The sequence below is a fragment of the Sminthopsis crassicaudata genome, chromosome 1 (assembly GCF_048593235.1).
Source record: "Sminthopsis crassicaudata isolate SCR6 chromosome 1, ASM4859323v1, whole genome shotgun sequence".
NCBI lineage: Eukaryota > Metazoa > Chordata > Mammalia > Dasyuromorphia > Dasyuridae > Sminthopsis > Sminthopsis crassicaudata.
In genome coordinates, this window is record NC_133617.1 from 6988129 (window position 1) to 7011894 (window position 23766).

General features: G+C 49.0%; 1 protein-coding gene across 1 annotated transcript in view; it reads right to left on the reverse strand.

Moving 5' to 3' along the window:
• The window catches only part of LOC141552523 (uncharacterized), a 40469-nt gene extending 21163 nt beyond the window's left edge, over positions 1-19306 (reverse strand). Inside the window, exons 1-4 of the mRNA XM_074284681.1 lie at positions 18129-19306; positions 15800-15887; positions 643-769; positions 193-291 (exon numbers count right to left, since the gene is read on the reverse strand). Of these exons, the coding sequence (XP_074140782.1) occupies positions 193-291; positions 643-769; positions 15800-15835 (262 nt within the window). The 5' untranslated portion in view covers positions 15836-15887; positions 18129-19306. The remainder of the gene's footprint in view (positions 1-192; positions 292-642; positions 770-15799; positions 15888-18128) is intronic.
• Between the last annotated feature and the right edge of the window lie 4460 nt (positions 19307-23766).

The following is a 23766-nucleotide window of genomic DNA, read 5'->3' on the forward strand; positions in this document are numbered from 1 at the left end:
AAGGGTCTCCTCCTCTGCCTCCATCACACTTTGGGGCCTATCACCCACCCTGCTGACTGATGGGAACTGAAAAATGGCGGCCAGGAACGGCCTTGACTTCCACACTGGAACACGGGAGAGCTCCCTGCTCTCGGCCGGAGAAGGCCTTGCCAGCCAGAGTCCAGCCACAGCAGCGGGTGCGTCTGCACTCACCCAGGCGGCGTCTGTGCCCTCCGCCATTGGCCTCGGGTATCCACGGCGCCTCCCCTCGCTCCAGCCGGTCAATCACCTCCGGTTTGGAAACTGCAAGTCCTGTTCGGGGGAAATGGGAAAGAGAGGGGGTGGCTTGCCACAGTCCCACACCCCAGAGGGCACCGGGCGCAGGATGGCAAGGGCAGGCCCATGAGGTCTGAAGGGGGCACTGCACTGTGTCACTCAGGAGGAGGACGCGGGGGATCCACGGCCAGGGGAGGGCAGGCCCGGGGCACACAGGCTGGGGACCTGCAGGCTGGCCTGAGGCCTTGAAGGCCCTGTCCAGTCAGGGATTCTCCCCTTGGTCACGAAAGGCTCCCTAACGGGGCGCCCCCATTCCTCTGGCTCCAATTACACTTCTCTGATGGGGAGGGGCCCAGAGGGAGTGTGGGCCCCGGGGGAGCCCCTCACCCAGGCAGGCCAGGTTCCAGTAGTTCTCCAGCATCACCTCCCGGTACAGCTCCTTCTGGGAGGAGTCCAGGTGCCTCCACTCATCCCGCGTGAAGTCCACGGACACGTCCTTGAAGGTCACCGAGCCCTGGAACAGGAAAGACATGGACAGGGAGGGATCAGCCCGGGAAGGACCGGGAGGAGAGGCAGACCCCGTCCTTGTCCCACATGCATGTGCTCGGGAAGTTCTCGGGGGTCCCCAGCACCCGGGCAAGCGCTGCAGCCACAAAGACACAGGCTTCCTGCCCTCCGGATCCCCCCGCGATGAGGCGACTCCACGCAGACCCCGTGAACAGGCAAGATGGCGACCACCTGCAAGAGGTGATCTCAGAGGGAGCCAGGGGCAAGACAAGGGGGATGTGGGCAAGAAGGGAGGGGAATTGCGCCGAGTCCCAGAGGACAGAGGGGGAGGAGAACTCCAGGAAGGGAGGCCCAGAGTGGGCGGGCAAGGCCAAGGAGAGAGGCCCGGAGGAGGACCAGACAAAGGACCTGGCTGCTCCAAGCTGGCACAGACTGAGCCCTGGCACACCGGCACCTCTAGTTGGAACCTCTCCCGCCTGCCAGGCCTGTAATCCAAGGACCCCCAAAGCAGGGGAAGCACCCGTCTGTCCAACACCCGCCAAGCCACCCGCCGGCTGAGGGACGACCGAAAAGCTCTGGTCCGGGACTGTAAGGGGGCGTCTGGTGCTCAAAGAAATGGCCGGCAGGGTCACGGGGGACAAACCGGGACAGACCCCGGGACCTGAGGCGCCACAGAGCGGCCGGCAGGAGGGCGCCGTTGGGTCAAGGACGGCGTGGGAGGAAGCTCCCCCTCCATGTCCGGAGGCGCAGTGGAGCGGGCTGATGGACGAGCAAGTGCAGGAGAAGCTTCCCCCAGTGATGGAGGCGACCCCAGGGCCAGCGGGAAGCGCTCTCACCTCCCAGCCCGGCCTGAGGCATTCCAGGCTCACTGGACCAAATGGCTAAATGGGAAGCGGTTTAGGGACTGCCAGTGTAACGGTCCAGGAGCTCTGTCTCAGGGAGGGGCGGGGACGGAAGGGGGGAGAGAATCTGAACTTCAAATGTGAAAATAACAATTAAAAAAAACCGAAAAAAGACCCGGGCCGACCCCGCGGGAGCCATCGGGAGAGAGCTGCTGAGCGGAGCCCAAGCGCGGCCAGTGGCCCGGCCGCTTCACCTCCTCCCGGCTTAAGCTTCAAAATGGGCCATTTCTACCGTGCAGGGCAGCTTGCTTATCCAGGAGCCCGGGGGACCTCCCCGTGGGGGGCTCCCCGGGTCTGGGCTCTCTGAGATGGGAGGCCGCTTTCTTGCCCTTAGAGCACCAAATGCAGTACCCCGGAGCGCTGAGCAAGCACTGATCATCCATACGCTTTGTGACATCTTCCCTGTTTGGCGAATCGGGGAGCACTGGCTTCTGTGGAGCGCATGCTCACTCAGCACTGCTCTTTATGCCCGAGACGCTGCTCCTGCTTCCCCGAGCCCCCAGACGGCTGCCCTGGACCGGGGACAAGAATCGTGTCCCCATCTGGAACACAGGAGGGGCAGGGGAGACCCCATGACGTCCCCTGCTGGCCTACCCAGCTGTGCCGGAGGCCGCCTCGGAGTGAGCCGGACCGCGGCCCTCACAGCTGGCCTACGACCTCACTCTAGCCCCCTGACTGAGGCAGGAAGACCATGGCAACCTGGAAGCTCCGAGGAGCTCAGAAAGGTCTCCCCTCCCCCAGCACCCTAAGGGAACCAGAGAGCCGGGAAAGGAGTGAAATTCAAGCAGGGGGGGCCACAGGCTCAGTGATTGGCCCCTCCTCTGGTCTCATCCGTATTGAGGAGTTTGAGAGGATCACATCCCAGCCCAGAGCTGGGGCTGCAGATGCTGAGTTATGGGACGTTAGCCAGGCCCTCCAGCCGTTTTTGCCTTGTGGTGATCATGCCCAGTCAGGCGGAGCTCACAACTACCGGGAAGGCCCTCAAAGTCCTGTAGTCCCTCCGGCCCAGCCTCGGGTCCAGGAGGAGGTGACCATTGTCCCACCCCCAAGTCACGGACTGGAGGTTGTGCCATTTCCTCTTACACAACCCAAGGAGGAGCCTGCCCATCCTGTGCCGAGATGTCTCTCACCTTACCCAACTCCGGACATGCTGACGTTTCTCTGGCTTTTTCAGGGTATCGGGTCCAGCTCTGCTGGAATGGCTGGACGTCTAGTCTAGAAAAACTCGTATCACTCGTCTCATCAATGGGGGGGGGAGGGAAGAGGGAAGAAAGGGGGGGTGCAGGAAGGCTCTTTGGCTCACTCTCCATCTCCACCAGCAACAAATGCCGACAAATGCAGACGGACAGGAGCCACGTCCTGCAGACCACAGAATTGCATCCGGCTCTCAGTCATCACTGAGGAAGCAGCTTCTCTGGAGAACCCTCCCTGCCAAAACCAGCTCCCACAGGGCAGACAAGCCAGAGCCTGGGACTCCTTAAGAGACAGCCACCGCCTTTACCACTACCTCCCCTCAGAGCCCAGGCCCGAGAGCCTCAGGAGGGGCCCTCAGCATCCTCCTAGGACTCAGCCGCTGCAGGCCTAGAAAGGAAAGCTCTGTCCATCCAAGTTCTGGACTCTGCCCAATGGCTCTACATCAAAAACAAGTATCGTTTACTAGGGGAAATGACAGTAACAAAGAGGCCTTAGTGCTCCCCCTAAACGCCCGTCTGAAGGGTGGCTGAAACCTTCCCTGCTTGCCTTCTCATCTAAAAGGAAGGCAGCTCCCAGGGTGCAGGGACTGTCTGGTATACAGCAAGCATTTAATGCTTCATTCTTTCATTCCTTTAACTTCAGTACCTTCCTGTTCCTCTGGAATCAAACCCCTTGCTCGGCTTCGAATGCCCTGGGCCTGCCCGCCCTCATTTTACCCCCTCCACAGATCTGGCCTCCAAGCACGTTGCCCCCCGCGCAGTTTCCCCGGCTGCACTTCCTAGAAAAGGCCCTCCCAGTTCCTCCCATTTGCCCTGGATCTACGTTGGACATACAGGGCATCCGCATGTTGTCTCATGCATCAAAATGAAACCACAATATACACAGCAGCACCTTCTAAGAATCAAAGTACACGAACACAGAATAAGCAATGGCTAAATACAAGGGCGATATAGGTGTTTAAGGTACAATTATGTCTTGTAAGATGTGACGAATAGGAACAGAGAAGCATGAGAAAACTTCTTTCAACTGATGCAGTGAATTAAGCAGAACCAGGAGAAAATAAGTGGCTATAATTTGAATTAAAATGGTTGTAATAAAATGAAAGTGAAAGCTGTGAACTTGTTATGGAAATTATAATGGCATGGCCCCAAAGAAGATATGAAAGCCATCTTCCGGGTTTATTTATACAGGAGAGAGGCTGTTGATGCGGAAGGCTACAGACATCAGCTGCTTGAATACATTTACTGCTTTCCCAAATTGAATTTTCTCTTTCACTCTGGGTTAGAGAGAATGGCACTTTGAAAAGAAAGTGCCACATTGGGAGACGTGGGTGACATTATAACAAAGAGATATTAACAAAAATTACATTTGAAACTACCCGGCAATGTTGGTGCAACAAATTCAGTGTTGTGGTCAGAACCGGACAGATGCAGGGAGAGAAGTCAGACTTTCCTAGGAGTCTGACTGGGATGTAGCAAGACGGCTTAAGGGGAGAACGGGGTCCACCGAGACAGACTGGGGCTTGTTTGCAGGTGTTGGTGAGGAGAGACAGATGATGAAAAGAGAAAAATGAACGGAGTAAGGATGCAATCTGCTGGAAGAGATGGGAGGAATTCGATAAAGGGTACAAGGAAAGAGAATGACCTCTGCATTGAAAGAGCTACTTCTTAGGACAAGGCCAAGTAAAGGAGAGAATGGGATCAAGGAAGATAAAGATAAAGGGATTTGAAAACTGTAAGTGGAGAGAAAAAAGGGCTTCTCAGGCAGACTCCATTTCCTGGTTCAATTAGCCAGGCTCTTAATAAATGCCTATTATTTGTCAAGGACTATGTCAAATGCTGGAAATTCAAAAAGAGACAGGGGGAGCTCACACTCTAACAGGGATGCAAACAAATATGTGCAGGATCATTAGGAAATAACTGAAAGAGGAATTGGGAAAGACTTCCTATTGAAAGCGGGATTTGAATTGGAACTTGAAGCCAGGACACAGAGATGAGAAGGGAGAACATTCCAGGGGTAGAGGGTGAGCAGAGAGAATGCCCCGAGACAAGAGATGGAGGGTTGTATGCACGGAACAGCCAGGGGAGAGCCCTGGATCAAAGGGTACGAGTCAGGAAAATTAGGAGGGGGCAGGTTTTGAGATGTCTCTAAAAGTCAAACAAGTCATTTTGGATTTGCTCCTGGGAGCAATAAGGAGCCACAGGAAGTGTGACATGATCAGATCTCCACTTTAGAAGACCACTTGGGGGGCTGAATAAAGGATGGAGTGGGGAAAGACACAAAGCAGCCAGATTACCATCGTCCAGACATGGACTGATGAGGCAGTGCCCAAGGATGGGGAAGATGAAAAAGAAGAGAAGGGGGTATATTAAAGAGATGCTGAGACAGACCAGAAATAGTACAGAGATGGAGCAGACGGAGCAAGGGGTGACATGGACCAGAGATGGCGAAATGTATGAGAGAAGAAGCAGAAGTGAAATCAGTAGGCCTTTGCATGTATTGGATCTGGGAGATGAGAGACATACATCGGTAACCCTAAGTTGGGAACCTGAGTGACTGGGAAGGTGGTGTGCCCTTGACAGTGATTGGGAAGCCAGGAGAGGGAAAGGGTTAGGAGAAAAGATCATAGGTTTTATTTCGGACACGTTCCAGATATGTGAAAAGCCATTGGAGATTGGGGATCAAGACAATTATGTTGAATTTTAAATAAGCAGCACCTGAACATTTAGATTCGTCATTACCTCTTCCTATTTGTAGGTAAGTTTGTACTTCTGAAGTGGATGAGGTCCTGAGTAAGTCACTAGGTGTGGTTGGCTGAGAGAGACTGAAGTGGTGACAGAATTTCTATTTCTCCTTTCCCTTCCCCTTCCCAGGGGAGGGACACTGATGGGGTCACACAGCCCGAAAATGTTAAGTATTTGAGGCCAGATTTGAACTCAGGTCCTCCTGATTTCAGGGCTGGTGTTCTATCCATTGTGCCAACAAGCTGCCCCATTTATATTTTATTTTAAGCCCAAAACTGGCCATTAAAACAAAGTTCTCTGGTAACTTAGGCAAAGAGAGCACATGTTCATATTTCTTCTAATTAGATGAAATCTATTTAAAGTGTTATGTTGCTTTCTAAACTACATATAGCATCATTTGTAAAATTTGTATGAGCTTTGTTTTAAAACTGAGAGTCCGGCTGAACATGCGCTATACGTTGTTTTCTTAAGTTTTGACCAAAATTATTTAGCTATTACCTATGTTCTGAAATTGATGATTTTAAAACCTAAAACTGGCTAAACTACAATGGATAGGATAGAGAGGACTTTATCTAGATTTTATTAGGGGATCTAACGGCTAGCCCTTTCCTTTCCCTTTAGTAGTTGGGGAAACCAGCAACCAACCGTTTTTGCTATCATCATCAGCCCAGTGTGATTTTAGAGATAAAATTCCCTTACACAGGTGAGTTTTGAAATCTTTTCATTTTCAAATTTCCAAAATGCTTGATTAGAATTTCTGGCTGTTAACCTGAAATTGAGAAGAAACTGTATATGAGTTATTTGCATAATTTAATTCCCTTTTTAGATCAGTTGGCCTTGGAATATGAGGGCATAGTCCACTTTTCCCCCCTTATGGAGTGTGGAAGGCCTTCTCTCCCCCCTTCACATAATGGAGGTAAGCCCAAAGGATAATTGGGGTGGGCAGGTAGGAACAAGCAGCTCAGTGCCTTCTCTAGGGTCTCCACCAACTCCCCTTAATTTGTAAGGTCATCAGGCCTGAGAAATGAGCCTGTTTGGGTTATAAAGTTCCCAAGCAAGGAATGCATTTACTGAGATTCCATAAGCTTATTTATTATATAGAAATGATCTCTAATGTTTGGTCTTTGCACTAGGATATTTCAACTCAAGAAAAAACATGTGAAACAAAGTTGTTTAATTTCTCGTGTATGAGTCCTAGCAAACCTCTATTGGTTATTACAACTTCATGAAAGTAAAAATGAGTATCTAGTCCTAAGCTGTAAGTAGAATTTTCTATTTGAGGTAAAATCTCCTGGGACTATAATTGATATTCTTTTGAGTTTTGAATTTGGAATTAAATCAATAATCCACCATTCAAGAGCAACGTTAAGTTACTCAGAGGGATGCTATCTTAGAGGACACACTTGGTCTCTGCTTAAGGGTTGAACCCTTCTGACTCAGTTTCCCATTGCGTTTCTTTGAACAGATGTTTCCCATCTGACTATTCCCGAGCCTGGCTATGCAGTAAAATTGTCACATTGCTTGTCTATTGTGACTATTATCTGAAATCAAACTGAGGTAAGGATGCTTTGTCCTGTTATTACGTCCCTGTTTTTTCTCTTCCAGAAAATTTCTACATTTGGAGCAAGTGTTCAGCTTAAATAAGCAAAATAAATAAAATTAAATAAGCAAAATGCAAAGTTTTCCATCTAAGTGTAACTATTTGAGACGTAGCTGCTATTCTCATACAGTGTGACAGAATAGAAAATTTTAGTGCAATCTTCATAGGAGATGTAACTTATGGAGTATTCTGTAAACATTCATGAAAAAAAGTTGATTTTATTTAAAGTAGTGGGAAATAACATTTGACATGCCCAGGAAACAGGATGGCGGATGCAGCCACAAAAAGAGGCAGCTAGCCAGTCTATTGCTCTGGCCTTCTTACTCCCCCAGAGCTTCAATTCTTATATTCTATCCTACAACAGAGCCTGGCAAATAACACCTCCTCTGGGGTGGTATTAACTACCCTCAGGCCAGCTTCTAATCCCAGAGAAACACCAGCTTCTCTTAGGCCTCTGCCAAGCTACCAAAAAATGCCCTTCCATCTGAAATCTCTTTTCAGTGATCGCAAACTAGGAGAAACTAATCTATTAGGCAGGATTATCAGACATGCCTAAGGTTTGATATTTTGTGCCCAAGTGACGCCTGAAGATGCCTTAAAGCCCCTTTTCTAAAACTCTTTCAGAGGAGGGATAACTTGTCTAGGAAAAGACTGGCAAGTCAGTTTAACACATATCCCTCATGGAGGGTTTGGGTTAATCTCTCTCTCTCCAAATTTATATATATATATATTTTTTTTGGTGGAGGCAATTGGGGTTAAGTGACTTGCCCAGGGTTAAGTGTCTAAGGCCAAATTTGAATTCAGGTCTTCCTGACTTTAAGGCTGGTGCTCTATCCACTGGGCCACCTAGCTGCCCCTATCCAAACTTTTTGACAGGTAATTACTCAATCAAGCTCCACAGCCAATGAATGAACAAAACCAGTTAAGGGTTTTGTGAACCTATTGGTTTGGTGGGACCCCCTTTTCTGAAAATTGCTTTTAGGTTAAATAAATCTTCAGCTCCCCAAAGCAATCTCCTTCCCGGTGATCTCTTTGCTTGGCGCCCCATTTCTAATTATCATCCCTTTAAGTGGGTCTTTTGTTCCTAAGTAGACTTTTTTCTTTCTTTTAATGGAAGTCTTTGGAAACACATCATTGGAGAGTCCACCCTGTTATCAGCTGAGGGCAAGGTCTCTCCTAGTAGCTAATTAAGTCTCTATCAAAACCAGCTCTTTACAGAGCCTGGCCAAGAACCAGAGCTCTGCCATAAGTGCTTTCTTCCTGTCTCTCCCTGCCTCATCTTGTGGGCTCCAGGATGAGACTTGTCTACACACTTCTGCAAGACCCAAACAAGAGCAATATCACTGATTGGAGGACTCCCCCTTCCCCCCCCCAATAACCACTCATTTTCTAGTTTCTGATTTTCTAGGTTTTAGGTAATTCCCCCTCACCTGACTATCTGTACTCAACAGCCATAACTATCAGCTTTAGAGAGCTGACTCAGAACCTGTCAGCTTCTGGCACCGCCCCCCCCCCAAATGATGGCTCAGCTCTACGTCCATTCCCAGCAGAACAGAGTTTCATGAGATGAGGTTGAGTGGAATTGGTGAAGACTTCTCAGTCACTCCATTTGTCCAGACCCTGAGTCTCCATCTCACCAGAAATCATCTGAATTAAAAACAGGGACTCCGAGTCCCCTTCCCCGGAGTGCTATTGTCAGACTGCATAAGTTATCCCAAATAAGCTTGTCAATGCTTTTATCGGTTTGTATTGGTCACTCTCTGCTTCTATAATCTGCTGCTCTCCTCTCCTTGCCTGACTAAGATTGCAATAAAATTCTTCTACCTCTTTGTCCCACACAGATGGGGGCTTGTCCGAGATCTTGAAGCCCACCTGAAAGGGGAGCTCTCTCCGTGACTGGGATAGGTGCACCTTGGCAGTCCCCATACTGGAAGGTGGCTAGTCTTCTGCTGTGCTAAACTACCCAGAAGGGGAGACTCAGTGAAGAAGAAACAGGAAAAGTCTCCAATTGTACAAAATCCCCTGCTAGAGCATATATAAAACAACTGCAGGTGAACTGAATGAGGCTCTGGGGAACTTAGAGAGAGCAAGCCAACAAAAGGGGCTGCGCCTAAGGCAAGCTGAATGGGGCCTTGGGATCACCAATAGATACCAGTACACAGCTACTTGAGGAATAAAAACTTTAGAATTGGAATAAAACTCCATAAAAATAAAGGGAGAGATAAAAGAAAACAATAAAATGTTCTGTGTGGAGAGGATGCTCTCAGGGCTAACTGGGAATGTCAAACTTAAATCCATAAGTAAAAGCTGGAATAGGATTTCTATGTGTCTGTATGTATTTCTGCTTGGAGAAATACCTCGCTGAATTGCTGGAATTCATTCAGACTAATAATTCTTTCAGAGTTGCTCAACCACTTTCTATTACTACCTTGAGACTTAACTCTTTCCTAACTTAAAAACAAGAGGCTTACGTCAATTAGGAAAATCACCAAAAGGCAATTCTGAGTGAATGGAGCATATAGGTAGATTTTAAGGAATCTTACAATTAAAGTACTAGTTAATTTTAAAATAACTTTAAACGGGGGCAGCGAGGGGGCACAGTGGATAGAGCACCAGCCCTGAATTCAGGAGGACCTGAGTTCAAATGTGGTCTTAGACACTTAACACTTCCTAGCTGTGTGACCCTGGGCAAGTCACTTAACCCCAGCCTCAGGGAAAAAAATAAAATAAATTAACTTTAAACGGGGATCCTTATAACATATATTTAAATTATATATTATCTCACATACATGTTATAACATTGGAAACTTAATTGGTTTTGACATAGATTGATTCTGTTCTATGTAAATCATGAGCAATGAGATAGCAGAACTCAGATTTGCTTTGTTATCGAGTATCCTGAATGTTATTAGGTACATAAACTGAAAAACTAACAGGAAGTAGAATATGTGTTAAAGAACCTGTTATTACCAGCTTTACTAACTCAGCAAATGTAATTTAGGAGATTTGTTATTTCCACCTTTGCTTGTGAGTTAAAAGGAAATTATAGGCCATTTGGCTAAACATTGTTCATTACTGTAGGTTTTACTAATTACTATATGTATAGAACAGGAGTAAAAAGTTTTAGTTACTGGAGTGGAGAGATCCCTGCGCTGTAATTTAGTCATGAGTTTCAGGAATTGTTAATAGATGGGAGTAAAGAGGATCTCTGCATACCTATTATAGAAGTCACTCCTGTATATGGGATAGATGTAATAATTTGTCAGGTAAAGATTAGATTATACAATTGACATTGGAATTAAAGGTGCTGAACTACTAGGTAGATTTAAAATGTACCCTCTTTTCATAGAATATGAATGGCAAAAAAAGGGGAGGTTTAAATCAATCTGGAAAATCCAGAGGATGTGGTGTCTGTTCAACAACACCTTATCATCACCCTATTATCATTGGAAGGAAAAATAAAATTGTAATCAGTAATTAATAGATTTGTTATGTCCCTTTCCAATATTCCTATTTTGCCCTTTAAGAAATCAGATGAGATTTATGGATTAATATTAGATCTTAGGGTAGTAAACAAGTTAGTGACATGTTATAGAGAGCGTCAGAAGGGATTGAGTTGGATTTTACTGAAAGGACACTAGTAGGAAAACTAAGGTATTTATTACAATAGACCATGTGATAAGACTTGTGTACACTTTCCCCTGAACTCTGCAACCTTTTTTTTTTGGGGGGGGGAGATAGGGAAGTAATAGAATAATAGAGTTTTAGGTCTGGTACTACTAGGCCACTTTCATTGGCATTTTCTTTTCATTATTTCCCTTGAAATTTTTGACCTTTTGTTCCTTCAGATGAACATTCTTATTTTTTCTAGATCTGTAAAATAATTTCTTGGGAGTTTGATTGACATGGCACTAAATAGATTAATTTAGGTAATATCGTCTTTTTGTTACAGTTGCTTAGTCTATCCATGAGCACTTGATATTTTTCCAACTGATTAGGTCTGACTTTGTGTGGAAAGTGTTTTATAGTTGTTTCCATATAGTTCCTGACTTTTCCTTGGCAGGCAGATTCCCCCAAATACTTTATACTATCGATAGTTACTTTAAGTAGAATTTCTTTTTATATCCTGTTGTTGGATTTTGTTGGTGATGTATAAAAATACTGATGATTTATGTGGATTTATTTTGCATCCTGAAACTGCTAAAATTGTGGATTATTGCTAATAGTTTTTTAGTTGATTCTCTAGGGTTCTCTAAGTATACCATCATATCATCTGCAAAGAGTGATAATTTGGTTTCCTCCTGACTTACTCTAATTCCTTCAATCTCTTTTTCTTCTCTTATTGCCGAGGCTAGCATTTCTAATACAATATTGAGTAGTAATGGTGAGAGTGGGCTGGGAGGGTAATAGAAGAATATTGGAATAAATTATATTGAGGTATGGACTGCTAGGGACCCCTGAATTCTGATAATGGAACATACTTCACTTTCAAGCTTTTGTAAAGAAATAAGGGAGGGGAGGGCTGCAAATTGAGGTCTGCCTTCATCAGGGAAAGTGAAAAGAGTGAATTAGGGTCTTAAAAAATAGATTACTAATTTGAGGTTAGACATTAAATTGCTTTGGACCAAAAGTTTGCCAATCACTTTGTTAAGGAATTAGGCCTGTCCCTCGGAGATATCCGGGACTTTCCCCATATGAGATGTTGTTTGGTTTACCACATAAGAGGGAGAGGAGAGGGAAAGACTCTTTTGAAACAAAGAATAAGGTTTTAAGGAATGATATACTGGTAGTGTCCTTATCCCTTTTAGCCCTTAGGAAGCAAGGATTACAGACTCAGACAAAGCCTTGGAGTTTGCACTTCCAGGAAAGCGGGTGCTTACTGAGTCCTGGAAGCAGAGAGTGGAAAGGGCCTTACCAGACGTTACAGACTGCAGTCTGGAGGCTGAGAATTCCAGGGTTAAAGGACCTGTGGAGGAAACTCGAGAATGGACTGTTAAGAACAATTTAAACCTCTAAAAATTGAGGTAATTAAAATTGAGAAAGGGAGGTATATGCAAGAGTACATCCCACAGGCAGGAACATTAAGCGCAGCCCCACCACTGGGACCCTTATTGATTCCTCTATTTGAAAGATTACTGTTTTTTGAAACCATCTCGTGAGCCCCAGGAAAAGTTTGTTTAGGTTTTAGTCTCCAAACAAGGAATGGGTTTATGGATAATCTACCAGTTTGTTATGTAAAAATGATTTCTAATGTTTACCCCTATCCGAGAATGAGTTTTTACCACAAAGGCATCAAAGAAAGTTTAGCAAACTTTGTTTTAATTGGTTTATTGAGTCTTCTTAAAGCCGTACCCATTATTTAAAGGGACTCTGAAAATATTTTATCCCTTTGTCCCTTCGAACCTGTTTTTGCTGAGTTTTTTATGTGTATTTCTAAAACTTGAGCCCTTGGTTATTGAGTGTTCTAAAGCAAAGTGATCTGGGTAATGTTGGACTTAAAACCATCTACTTAGATACGAAAGATGAGCTGTGGACTTTCTGGGAGAAATCTCTTCCTGTTATCAATGCAAGATCATAGTCAATACTGAGTTAAAATAGGTGATCCTTGAGAGCAAGATTCACCTGAAGCTTTGATGAATGAGACTTGCTATTTGAAATAAAAATCTCTTTGGACCGTCGCTGATATTATTTAGTTATTAGAGGATATTATTAGTGGGATCCTTCTGACTCAGTTTCCCAGGAGTGTTCTTTTGAATAAGCCCCCAGCTGATGATTTCTGAGTCTGGCTATAAGGTGAAACTGTTCCCTGAATGACTGCAAACTGACAATTCCTTGAGTGCAGGACGCTTCCTCCTGTCGCCTGAGGCCTGAAGGGCACTTTTGGGGCTATTATAACCCCGTCCCCGCTTTTCCCCCTTGTGGCCAGTGGTCAGCAGAAGCCTCGAGCATGCGCTTATCTTAAGGCAGGTGAGCGAGGCTCGAGCCTGGCCACTGCCTGCAGCTAGGGGCCCAGAGTTTCTGCTGCTGCTGACTTGTGGGGGGCATCCGCAGGTGGCCCTTTACCTGGGCCCAAGTTCTCCTCGGCACTCACGGGGTCTTCCTCCCCCCAACATGTATTATTCAAGATGCCTGGAATGGAAGGCCAGGCTGGAGGACCTGCCAGGATAAAGTTTCTTAGAGATCAAAGCAGGCTCCTGTTGGGGTAGAAGAGCCTTTCTAGGGTCACTGTGCAGACCCTGGCCTCCGTCTCAAGGACCAGAAATCCTATGATCCCCAGCCTGAGTCCGCTGTCGGACTGCCCCCTCAGCGGGAAGATCGCTCTTAGGGTCACTCCCTGCTTCCTTATTCTCTCCCTGGGATAGTCCAGATTGTGAGCCCGCCCCCGCAGTCACTGGGGTCAGAGGCCAGCAGGGGGTGGGGGGACCTCCTGGTTAGGGGGTCTCCTTCTGGAACGTGCCTCTCCTCGCCTGTTGGGAGGGGGCCGCCCTTTCTCCAGAGACTCTAACAAAATCCCTTTCTGCTTCTACCTTGAGAAATCTTCCTGATTCCAGGCAGAGGTCTTTGTCCCCCAAGGTCAGCACCCCTTACCCCAGAGGACTTTGGGCCCCATTTGTTTAGGGGGAAGCCCATCCCAGCAAAACACCGCCCGGTGTCTGCATGAGCTCCCGGTAAGGGGCAAACTGGCCCAGTGCTAGCCTCTGGTGACCCACTCCGGCAGCTCCAAAATGTGGCTTCAGCCCTCCAGGCCACGGTGACTCCCTCCCAGCTTCTGGACTCCCCGTAACAAGCGTCTCTGGATTGGGCCTCTAAAATTTCAGCATTGGTCTGAGAGACCCCCTTCTGTGTACGGACCCCCGACCCAAGACTGAGCAAACTTCAAGCAGGGAAATGGAAGTCACTAGGTGGAGTTGGCAGAGAAAGCCCCAAGTACTGATGGAATTCTCTGCCCCGCCCCAACAGGAAGGGGCCCGATGGGGATCACTCAGCCTCACTGGAGGTCGTGGGCAGACCCACCTTGGCCCATCCACTCAGAAAGCCCCCCCCCCATGATCTGGCTCCAGCTCCTGGCACTCTGCTCCCCCTCGTCTCAGTGTCCTCCTCCTTCCTGTAGCTAACGTCCCCCTTTTAGGGGGCTGAATCCCCCTTAGGATCCGGCCTGCCCGTCAATGGAGCCCTCCCATCTCATGGGCTACTCCCTTTCTCCTGCTTACTTGCGAGTCCTACTAGGGAACTTGTCTTCTCCACTGTTAACTGTTAGAACCCCTCCCCTGATGTTTGCAAGGTTAGATCCCCCTCCCCTGATGTTTGCAAGGTTAGATCCCCCTCCCCTGATGTTTGCAAGGTTAGATCCCCCTCCCCTGATGTTTGCAAGGTTAGAACTCTTTCCCATGATTTTCACAAGGTTAGAACCCCTCCCCTGATATTCCCAAGGTTAGAACCCCTCCCCTGATATTCCCGAGGTTAGAACCCCTCCCCTGATATTCCCGAGGTTAGAACCCCTCCCCTGATATTCCCGAGGTTAGAACCCCCTCCCCTGATATTCCCAAGGTTAGATCCCCTTCCCCTGATGTTCACAAGGTTAGAACTCTTTCCCATGATTTTCACAAGGTTAGATCCCCCTCCCCTGATATTCCCAAGGTTAGATCCCCTCCCCTGATGTTCACAAGGTTAGATCCCCCTCCCCTGATATTCCCAAGGTTAGATCCCCTCCCCTGATATTCCCAAGGTTAGAACCCCTTCCCCTGAGGTTCAGGAGAGCTGCACATGTTTCACCTCTTGCCATCTTGGGGAAGAGGGAGAAAGGCAGGAAAATCTCAACCCGAGGTTCTGCAAACTCTCTTTGCCCGGTTTGGGAAAATAAACTGCCACTAAAACTCAGAGATGAACAAGGCCCAAAGGCTGTGTTTGGCCGGCGCTGCCCGCGCTCGCCCGACTTCCCCTTTTCCACGGCCGGTGTCTAACGTGTCTGTCACTTCTGCTCCTAAAGAAACCTACCTTTGCTCCTGAATTCTTCCCAACATTCAGGGCCCATAATCACATCATTTGGGACCCGCTCCTGCTCTCCTAAACCACCCCAAAGCTCCAAAGCGTAAAAGTGCCCTAAGACTTTGGGGACCCCCTGAATTACCCTGCTGGGCTTGGCCTAGAAAAGGGAAAGATTGGGGACAGTTAGAAATCCACAGTCCAGGGACAATCCCTTTCTCTGTCAACCTCAGTCTCCTCTTCTGCAAAATGGGAACACAACCACCTGCACTGAAGGCAGAGGAGCTTTCGGAGCATCGTCACGTACCAAAGGGAGATCTGGTGCTCGCGACGGGCATGAAACCCTGGGGTTGAGGACTGAGCCAGTGGAGGGCCTCGCCCAGAGTGTCAGAGGCAGCCCTCCCCCAGGAGCAGCTCCGAGGGGGCAGCCGGGGGGCCCAGGACCTGAGTCCCAATCCCATCTCGGACGTTCAATGTTTGCTTCCCGCTCCCATCTAGGACACGGGGGTCACAAGAGCCCCTCCCTGGGGGGCTGGGAAGGACACCCTCGGTCCTTGGGACCCGCCTGGGGAAAAGCAGGGGGGCGTTTCAGGGCTCGGCTGAAGCCCACTCACCGGGGAGGGCCGAGCCATCGGAAGCACTGGGGCCATCCTGTCTCTGAAGTGTCTTCAGGGGGAAGAGCAGCGTTCTCACGGGGCCTGGCTGGAAAGAAAATGGCACCATGAAGGGGGTCCTGGGTCCCCCAAGCCCCTCAAAGACAGACTCTCCTTCTTGGGGGGGCCGGGAGTCAGCCCAGCCTGCGGCGGATCAGCCAGGCGGGAGTGCTGCCAAAGCCGAAGGAGGGGGAGCTGCGCCCACAGCGGCAAGAGGGGGGTCCGCTCCTCAGCCGGGAGGGGGTTTGGCCCCGCCCCCCGGACTTGGGGTGCAGAGCGCCATCTGCAGGGGGGGGCCCCCCCCAACGTGGGCCTCAACCGGGATTCTCCCCTTTCTGTCCTTGGCGAGCTGGCTTTTATCTTTTTTTCTCACGTTTTTTCTCTTTCGAGCCGATTTTTGTTTTTTGCTCCATGTGACGACTGTGGAATCCGAGAACTGCTCCCGTTCCCGTCATGCTGCCTGCTGACTAGGGCTGGGGGAACTGGGCCCCAGGGCTCGTGAAGGGAGGGCCCAAAGCTAACTTTGCATGTGTTTGGAAAAAGAAAATGCCATTTAAAAAAGAAATAAGGAAAATGGGCTCCGTGGCACCGTCGGAGTCACTCCCTCTGGGATATTTAATCACTAACGCACGAATAAGCCTCTCCCTTGTGTCCCCCCCCCCCAGAGCTGGTTTTCTATTGGTAGAAGGAGAATGTAAAGAGTTATGCAAATAAACCCTGGGGGGAGGGGGGAGGCCAGGAAGGAACCCCACAGACCAAGGTCAAATTCAGGGGCAGACACTTGTTGGCCGAGTGACCCTGGACAAGTCAGTGTCCCCCGGGGGAACGGGGATAGTAAGAGCACCTGCCCCCCCCCAGGGGCAGTGAGGATCCAGAGAGATTTCCCCAGGAAAGGCCAAGGCAGCTCTGCTGGTGATGCTTCCGGGGAGGGGGGGACCGCCCCCGTTCGCCGTCTCCGGTCACTCTGAGGCCCTCAGGGCCCAAAGGCCAAGGACACAGGAGGGACTTTTAGCTGGTCAACTAAAGGCCCGGGCCACTGACCCACCCTGGAGTCTGGAGAGCCCAGCTCAAACGATCGCTGTGGGGCCTGGCCAAGTCATTGGGGGAGGCCGAGGGAGAGAGCGCGGGAGGAGGGAGAAAAGGTGGGGAGAAGGAAGGAGGAGGCTGCAGGGAAAAGACAAAGGGAAGAGGAGGTGGGAAGGAGAGAGGAAAGGAAAAACAAAGGGGGAGGAGGAGAGAGAAAGGGAGGGGGGAAGGAGGCCAAAGACAAAGGGAGGAGGGAAAATAGGGGATGGAAAAGGGAGGAGAAAAACAGGGGGAGAAGAGGAGGAAAGAGGAAAAAGAGAAAGGGGGGGAGGGACAAGGCAAGGGGAGGGGGAGGGGATAGGAAAGGAAAAACACAGGAAGGAGGGGAAGGAGGAGGAGGAGAGGGGAAAGGGAGGCAAAAGACAAAGGATTTGTGAAAAGGCAAAGGGGGGAAGGGGAAGAGGGGGTGGGGAGGAGGTAGGAAAAAAGACAAATAAAGGGGGAGGAGGGGGGAAGAGGAAAAACACAAAGAGAGGGAGGAGGGAAAAGGCAAAGGGAGGGGGGAAGAGGAAAAGGTGGGGAGGAGGAGGGAGGAGACAGGAGGGAAAAGACAAAGAGAAGGGAGGAGGGAGGTGGGAAGGGAGGAGGAAAGAGGGAAAAAAACAGGGGAGGAGGGAAAAGGCAAAGGGAGGAGGGAAGAGGAAAAGGGAGGGTTAGGAAAGGAAAAAACCAGGAGAGGGAGGAAGAGGCAGGAGGGAGAGGACAAAGAGAGGGGGAGGAAAGGATTTCCAAGAACGGCCGAGGATGCCGGCTGAGCCCGTGGTCCGAGGAGGCCGGGGGGAAGGCTTGGGAGCGGGGAGAAGGCCCGGAAAAAGCCCGAGCCTCCGCCTCGCTCGCCTCGCCCTGAATCGTTAAGGAGAATAGGGTGGGAGCCACAGCAGGTGCAGGGGCCGCGCAGGGAGGCTCCCCCGCCCACTCCCCAGAGAGTACCCCCCCCCGAGGGCGGAGCCTGGAGGCTACTGGGCGTTCCCGCTCTCCTAAGTTCGGGCTACTGCCTCTGATTGGCCGGGAGGCTCCGCCCCTCCCGAGGCAACCAATAGACGCACTCGATGATGGAGGGGGGGCGGGGACGAGCGGGGCTCCAAGGCTCCCCGCGCATGCGCCCTCGGGGCGGCCTCCCCTCCCCCGTCCGCCCCCCCCAGGCGCCGACTCCAGGGCCCAGAAAACGGCCTTGGGTCCCGGCCCGCTGTGGCTCCCCACTCACCCTGGTTTGGGAGGCACGCCTCGGGCCGAGTGGTGGCGGCCGAATACGGAGCCGAACCGAAGCGGCCCCGGGCGTCTGAGAGGAGATGCGAAGTCGAAAGAGGACGTGACGCACTAGGCGGATGCCTTCTTTCTGTCTTCCCTTGGGCTCCATGGCAACAGCGGCTGATGGCCAAATAGCATCCTGGGAAACGTAGTCCCAGACTAGGCCTCAGAGCCACTTGTGCTTGGGCTTAGGGGTGGCAATTGCGCCGGGTGCGTTGCCTCGTGCTGCAGGCTGGAGTTATCCTTGCTGGCCTGGTCACCGGCCAGACCCCGCCAGAGCTTGGACCTCCCATAAGCTATCAGGCAGATGGGGAGGCTGAGCCAGAGAGCCGCGAGAAGCCACAGAGAGGGCAGGGGCTCGAGCTCAGGTCCTGTCTCCATTGAAAGCGCTGCCACGCCTGGCGCGAGGGTCCGTGAGCCTGGCTGAAAAGCCTTCTTCCCAAAACTCGGTGGGAAGGCGCGCGGCCGGTCATCCCCGGGGAAGCCGAGCGGGGCTGCGGGAGGGCCCGGGCCTGGACACTCGAGATCCTGCCCCACCTCTGGCCTCGGACACTGAGCCCTCCCGGACCGACCTCGGCCGCAGCCGCTGAAGAATGAACAGGAGAAGATGGCCGCCGCAGCGTCACAGTGACGTGCAGGGAGACGTCGTCCAGGTCCCGGATCATCCCGCCAAAGCCGCAGTAACTACTCCAAGGCGTCGGCGGCGCTCTCGGGGAAGCCTCGGGAGACTCGGCCGGCGGAGCCGTGAGGGGCGCTGGGACCACCGCACTCCCACCTTCGGCAGTCCCCACAGAAGGGCTCGCGCCTGGACAAGCGTGGCCGGGAAACTGGCAGAGAGTCCGGCGGCCTCCGCCAACCCCCGTCTAACGCCCGGCACCGAGACACAGTCAAGATGGCTGCCGGGTCCAGGCGCAAAGGGTGACACCGATGACGTCTCGGGTGCTGGGTGTGGCTAGCTGAGGGATGGTCCCTGGCAGCCCCTCTCAGACCCCCCTCCCCCCCTCGGAGGTCCCAGGCAGCCTCCCCGGCGCCAGGCCCGGTCAGAAATCCCAATCCGGGGCCCAGGTTCAATTGTCCCCGTAGAGTCTCCTCTGGGCCCTCCCACGCCGCTGTTCTCCCTTGGGTCCGCCGCCAGTGTCTTTACCCTTCCGCTTCCGCCCCAACTCCTCTGCGCTTCCCAGCCCCTCCCCCCCCCCACTTTGTGGCTAACTGAGCCTGTGAGGGGACGAGTCCTCTTCTGGGGGGCCTGTGGCTAAGGGCGTGCCTGACCTTCTGGGGGCTCGCTGAGGCCCGTGCCTTTCAGGGGCTCGCCCGCTTCCATGTTTCCCCTTCCTGGGTCTGAGGTCTCCCCTCGCTTGCCCGGCCCCTCCGCCTACTTTTGAATACTAGGTGTCTGCCCAAGAGAAGGGCCATGGTCAGTTCTCACAGGACCCAACTTCTGTAGCAACCCCCACGTGGTGAACCGCATCAGTGCTCGGAGCGCCTTGGAGAGCGAGAGAGGGTCCACCGGCGGAGCCAGAGAACGCCATGGGAGGCAAATGGGTCGTTTGCATTACATCAAATTAAAAAGGTTTTGTGCAAACGAAATCAGAAGGGAAGCAGAAACTGGGGGAAACAAATTTACACCCCAGGGTTCTGATAAAGACCCCATTTCTAAAATCTATAGAGGACCGACTCATTTGTAGGGATACAAGACAATCTCCCGGTGGATAAATGATCAAAGGATATAAACAGACAATTTTCCGACAAATTAATGCCATTTCCGGTCACGTAAAAATGCTTTGAATCACTATTGACTAAGACAACTCTGAGGTAGCACTTCATACCGCTCAGGTGGGCTAAGGTGAGGAATGTTGGGGGGGCTGTGAGAACTCTGCGACACTGAGGCCCTGCTGGTGCAGTTGCCACCGGATCCACCCATTCTGGAGAGCAAGCTGCAAGTAAGCAAAAGGCTGTCAGATTGCATCCGGCGGTGTCTCTCCTGGGCCTGTATCCCAAAGAGATCTTAAAGGAGCCTCATGGGCAGAAATGTTTGTGGTACTTGTGCTGACAAGGAACTGGAAATTAAGGGGATGCCCATCGGTTGGACAAATTGTGGCCTATGAAAGTAATGGAAAATTCTCGTTCCATAAGAAGTGATAAGCAGGCTGATTTCAGAAAGGCCTGGAAAGACTATGCGTAGAACCAAGAGAATATGGGACACAGCAACAAAATTATGTGATGGTCAACTAGGATGGATGTGGCTCTTCTCAGCAATGCGGTTATTCAAGGCAATTCAAATACACCTGGCATGGAAAATGCCATCTGTGTCCAGAGAATGGGGACGACTGAATGTGGATCAAAACGGAGCATTTTCACCTTTTTGTTTGTTTTTTTCTTTCTGGTAGTTCTTTTCCCTTTGGTATGATTTTTCTTGCATAACATGACAAGTATGGAATTATGTTTAAAAGAATCACACATATTTAACCTGTTTCAGATTGCTTGCTGTTTTGGAGAGGGAAGAGGTAAGTTTTACAAAAATGAATGTTGAAAACTATTTTTACATATATGTAGAAAAATAAAATAGCACTTTTTTTAAAGAGAAAGAAATGAACATGAATGTGAAACTCAAAGAGCTCACGATCCTTATAGAAGTTTGCATTTTTATGACCCTCTAATAGCAATGATGAGGCAGTGGAAGAAAGAGGTGCAGGAACCCCTCCTGAAGGTCATGGCAAAAGCCACGTTCTTTTCCTTTGGGAGCTGCTTGACTAAGAAGGCAGGAGGGTCAGCTTATCTTCAGAGAACCTCAGCTGCACAAACTTTATCCCAGCCTGGCAGAGGCCACTTTTACACACAAGTAGTCCAGCTTGGGGTAGGGTGAGGATGTTCATCCTTGACACCTGCAGAGCCTTCTGCATGCTCTGTATCATGTTTCTGGAAAATCACAAAGATAAGTTCAAGGGACCCAACAACACCCCTGTTGGTCAGAGGTGACCCCTGGGTCCATCAATAACCACAAAGAGAGCAGTGGGTATCACAGTATTGTGGATGCTACCTGGGACTTCCCGCATTACAAAATGGGACCAGAAGCATCAACCAAGCAGTGTACAAACCATAGTAAGCATGACCAAAATTGGGGGCTAATTTGGAGGGAGGGATTAAGATTAAGATAAATGAGAGAACTGAGTCAAAGGGGCACAGCACTGGACACCAATAAGCACAGACATTAAGCTTCCCTGCAATATCCATTCAGTCAGCACAAGTCCTTCTGGATCTTAGACATCCCATATAGTTGCCAGATCCTGGGCAGTCTGGAAAATACTATGTCTTCAAAGGCATCCCTCCATTGGATGTTCCATTCCAGTTCCAAGTCACTTGTAGAGGTTCCTTGATATTTCTGACAGAATCCCTTACAAAACAGTTCTTAATACAAGTTGGCACAGAGTGTCAGATTTTACTTCTTTAAAAATTAGTTCATGCCATGAAAACCAGCTCATCTTGCAGTTCTGATCTAATAAGAGAAAAAAGGAACGAGAAAATAGAACCCAGAGTTTATATGAGATTTCAGGGAATTTATGTTGCAAACACCCCGTGCTGTTTCTGTCTTACTTTACCTTTACTTACTGTACCTGACATCACTATTGAGCACGAGAAGCTAAAGGGTTATTGATACATTGATAACATGTAAAACATCCAAATAAAAAACAAGGCAGAACTCACAAAATCTTCCAAATTGCATGTATAGTCAATTGAACTTGTGGGTCCCTAGCGGACTCACTTTCTCCCATCATACCTGCTGCTGCCACCATTTGTTAGCAGGCAATGGCGACATCAGGAGACTTGGGGAAAATGGGAAATGTGAACATGAATGTGAAACCCAAAGAGTGCAGGGTCCTTGCAAAGTCTGCACATGTATGTAGTTGTTTGTCCTTGGTTCTGGAAGAGACCATGACCTCAGGAAGGAGATGTCGTGACATGCAAAACAATTGGATCTAAGTGAGGGATGCAAGGTCACTGGCCTCATATTCCCCTCCAGAGTTATCTGGGTCCAGTGGCCAGAAAGAGATTAGGACAACTGGAGAGGGTCCTGAATAAAATAGGAGACCTTGGCTCAGTCTGAGGGAGGCAATCAGTGTTTAAGAGTCTTTAAGTCAATCTCCTAACATAGGCCAGCCTCATCTGTCTTCCCTCTAGGAAATGATGCCATTCCATCAAAATTTGTTTCCTTATTCAGTGCCATCCCAATCAAACTAACAAAGAATCATTTTAAAGAGCTAAAAAAAAGTAATAACAAAATTCATCTGGAAGAACAAAAGATCAAGGAAATTAAAAACAAAAGAAAGGAAAATGGCCCACATCAGATCTCAAACTTTGTTGTAAAGTGATAATCATTTATTTTTTTATTCTTTTTTTATTTTATAATTATACATTTTTGACAGTATATAACATTATCCCTTGTATTCATTTTTCCAGATTTTCCCCTCCCTCCCTCTACTCCCTCCCCTAGATGACAGGCAATCCCATACATTTTACATGTGTTACAGTATAACCTAGATTCCCATACATTTTACATGTGTTACAGTATAACCTAGATAACAATATATGTGTGTAAATACCATTTTCTTGTTGCGAGTTAAGTATTAGATTCCGAAGGTATAAGTAACCTGGGTAGATAGACAGTAGTGCTAACAATTTACATTCGCTTCCCAGTGTTCCTTCTCTGGGTGTAGTTATTTCTGTCCATCATTGATCAACTGGAAGTGAGTTGGATCTTCTTTATGTTGAAGATATCCACTTCCATCAGAATATATCTTCATATAGCATTTCACTCAGCATCAGTTGATGTAAGTCTCTCCAGGCCTCTCTGTATTCCTCCTGCTGGTCATTTCTTACAGAGCAATAATATTCCATAACTTTCATATACCACAATTTACCCAACCATTCTCCAACTGATGGACATCCATTCATCTTCCAGTTTCTAGCTACAACAAAAAGAGCTGCCACAAACATTTTGGCAATACAGGTCCCTTTCCCTTCTTTAGTATCTCTTTGGGATATAATCCCAATAACAGCAATGCTGGGTCAAAGGGTATGCACAGTTTGATCACTTTTTGGGCATAGTTCCAAATTGCTCTCCAGAATGGCCAGATTCTTTCACAACTCCACCAACAATGCATCAGTGTCCCAGTTTTCCCACAGCCCCTCCAACATTCATTATTACTTGTTCCTGTCATCTTAGCCAATCTGACAGGTGTGTAGTGGTATCTCAGAGTTGTCTTAATTTGCATTTCTCTGATCAGTAGTGATTAGGAACACTCATATGAGTGGAAATAGTTTCAATTTCATCATCTGAGAATTGTCTGTTCATATCCTTTGACCATTTATCAATTGGAGAATGGTTTGATTTCTTATAAATTAGGATCATATATTTTGGAAGTTAGACCTTTAAATGATAATCATTTAAAAAATAAAATCTGATGCCAGCTAGAGTGATGGACCAGTGGAACAGATGTATTTTTACCTTTGTTGTTGTTTGCTTGCCTTTTGTTTTCTTTCTCATTTTTTCCCTTTTTGATCTGATTTTTCTTATACAGAAAGATAATTGTGGAAAT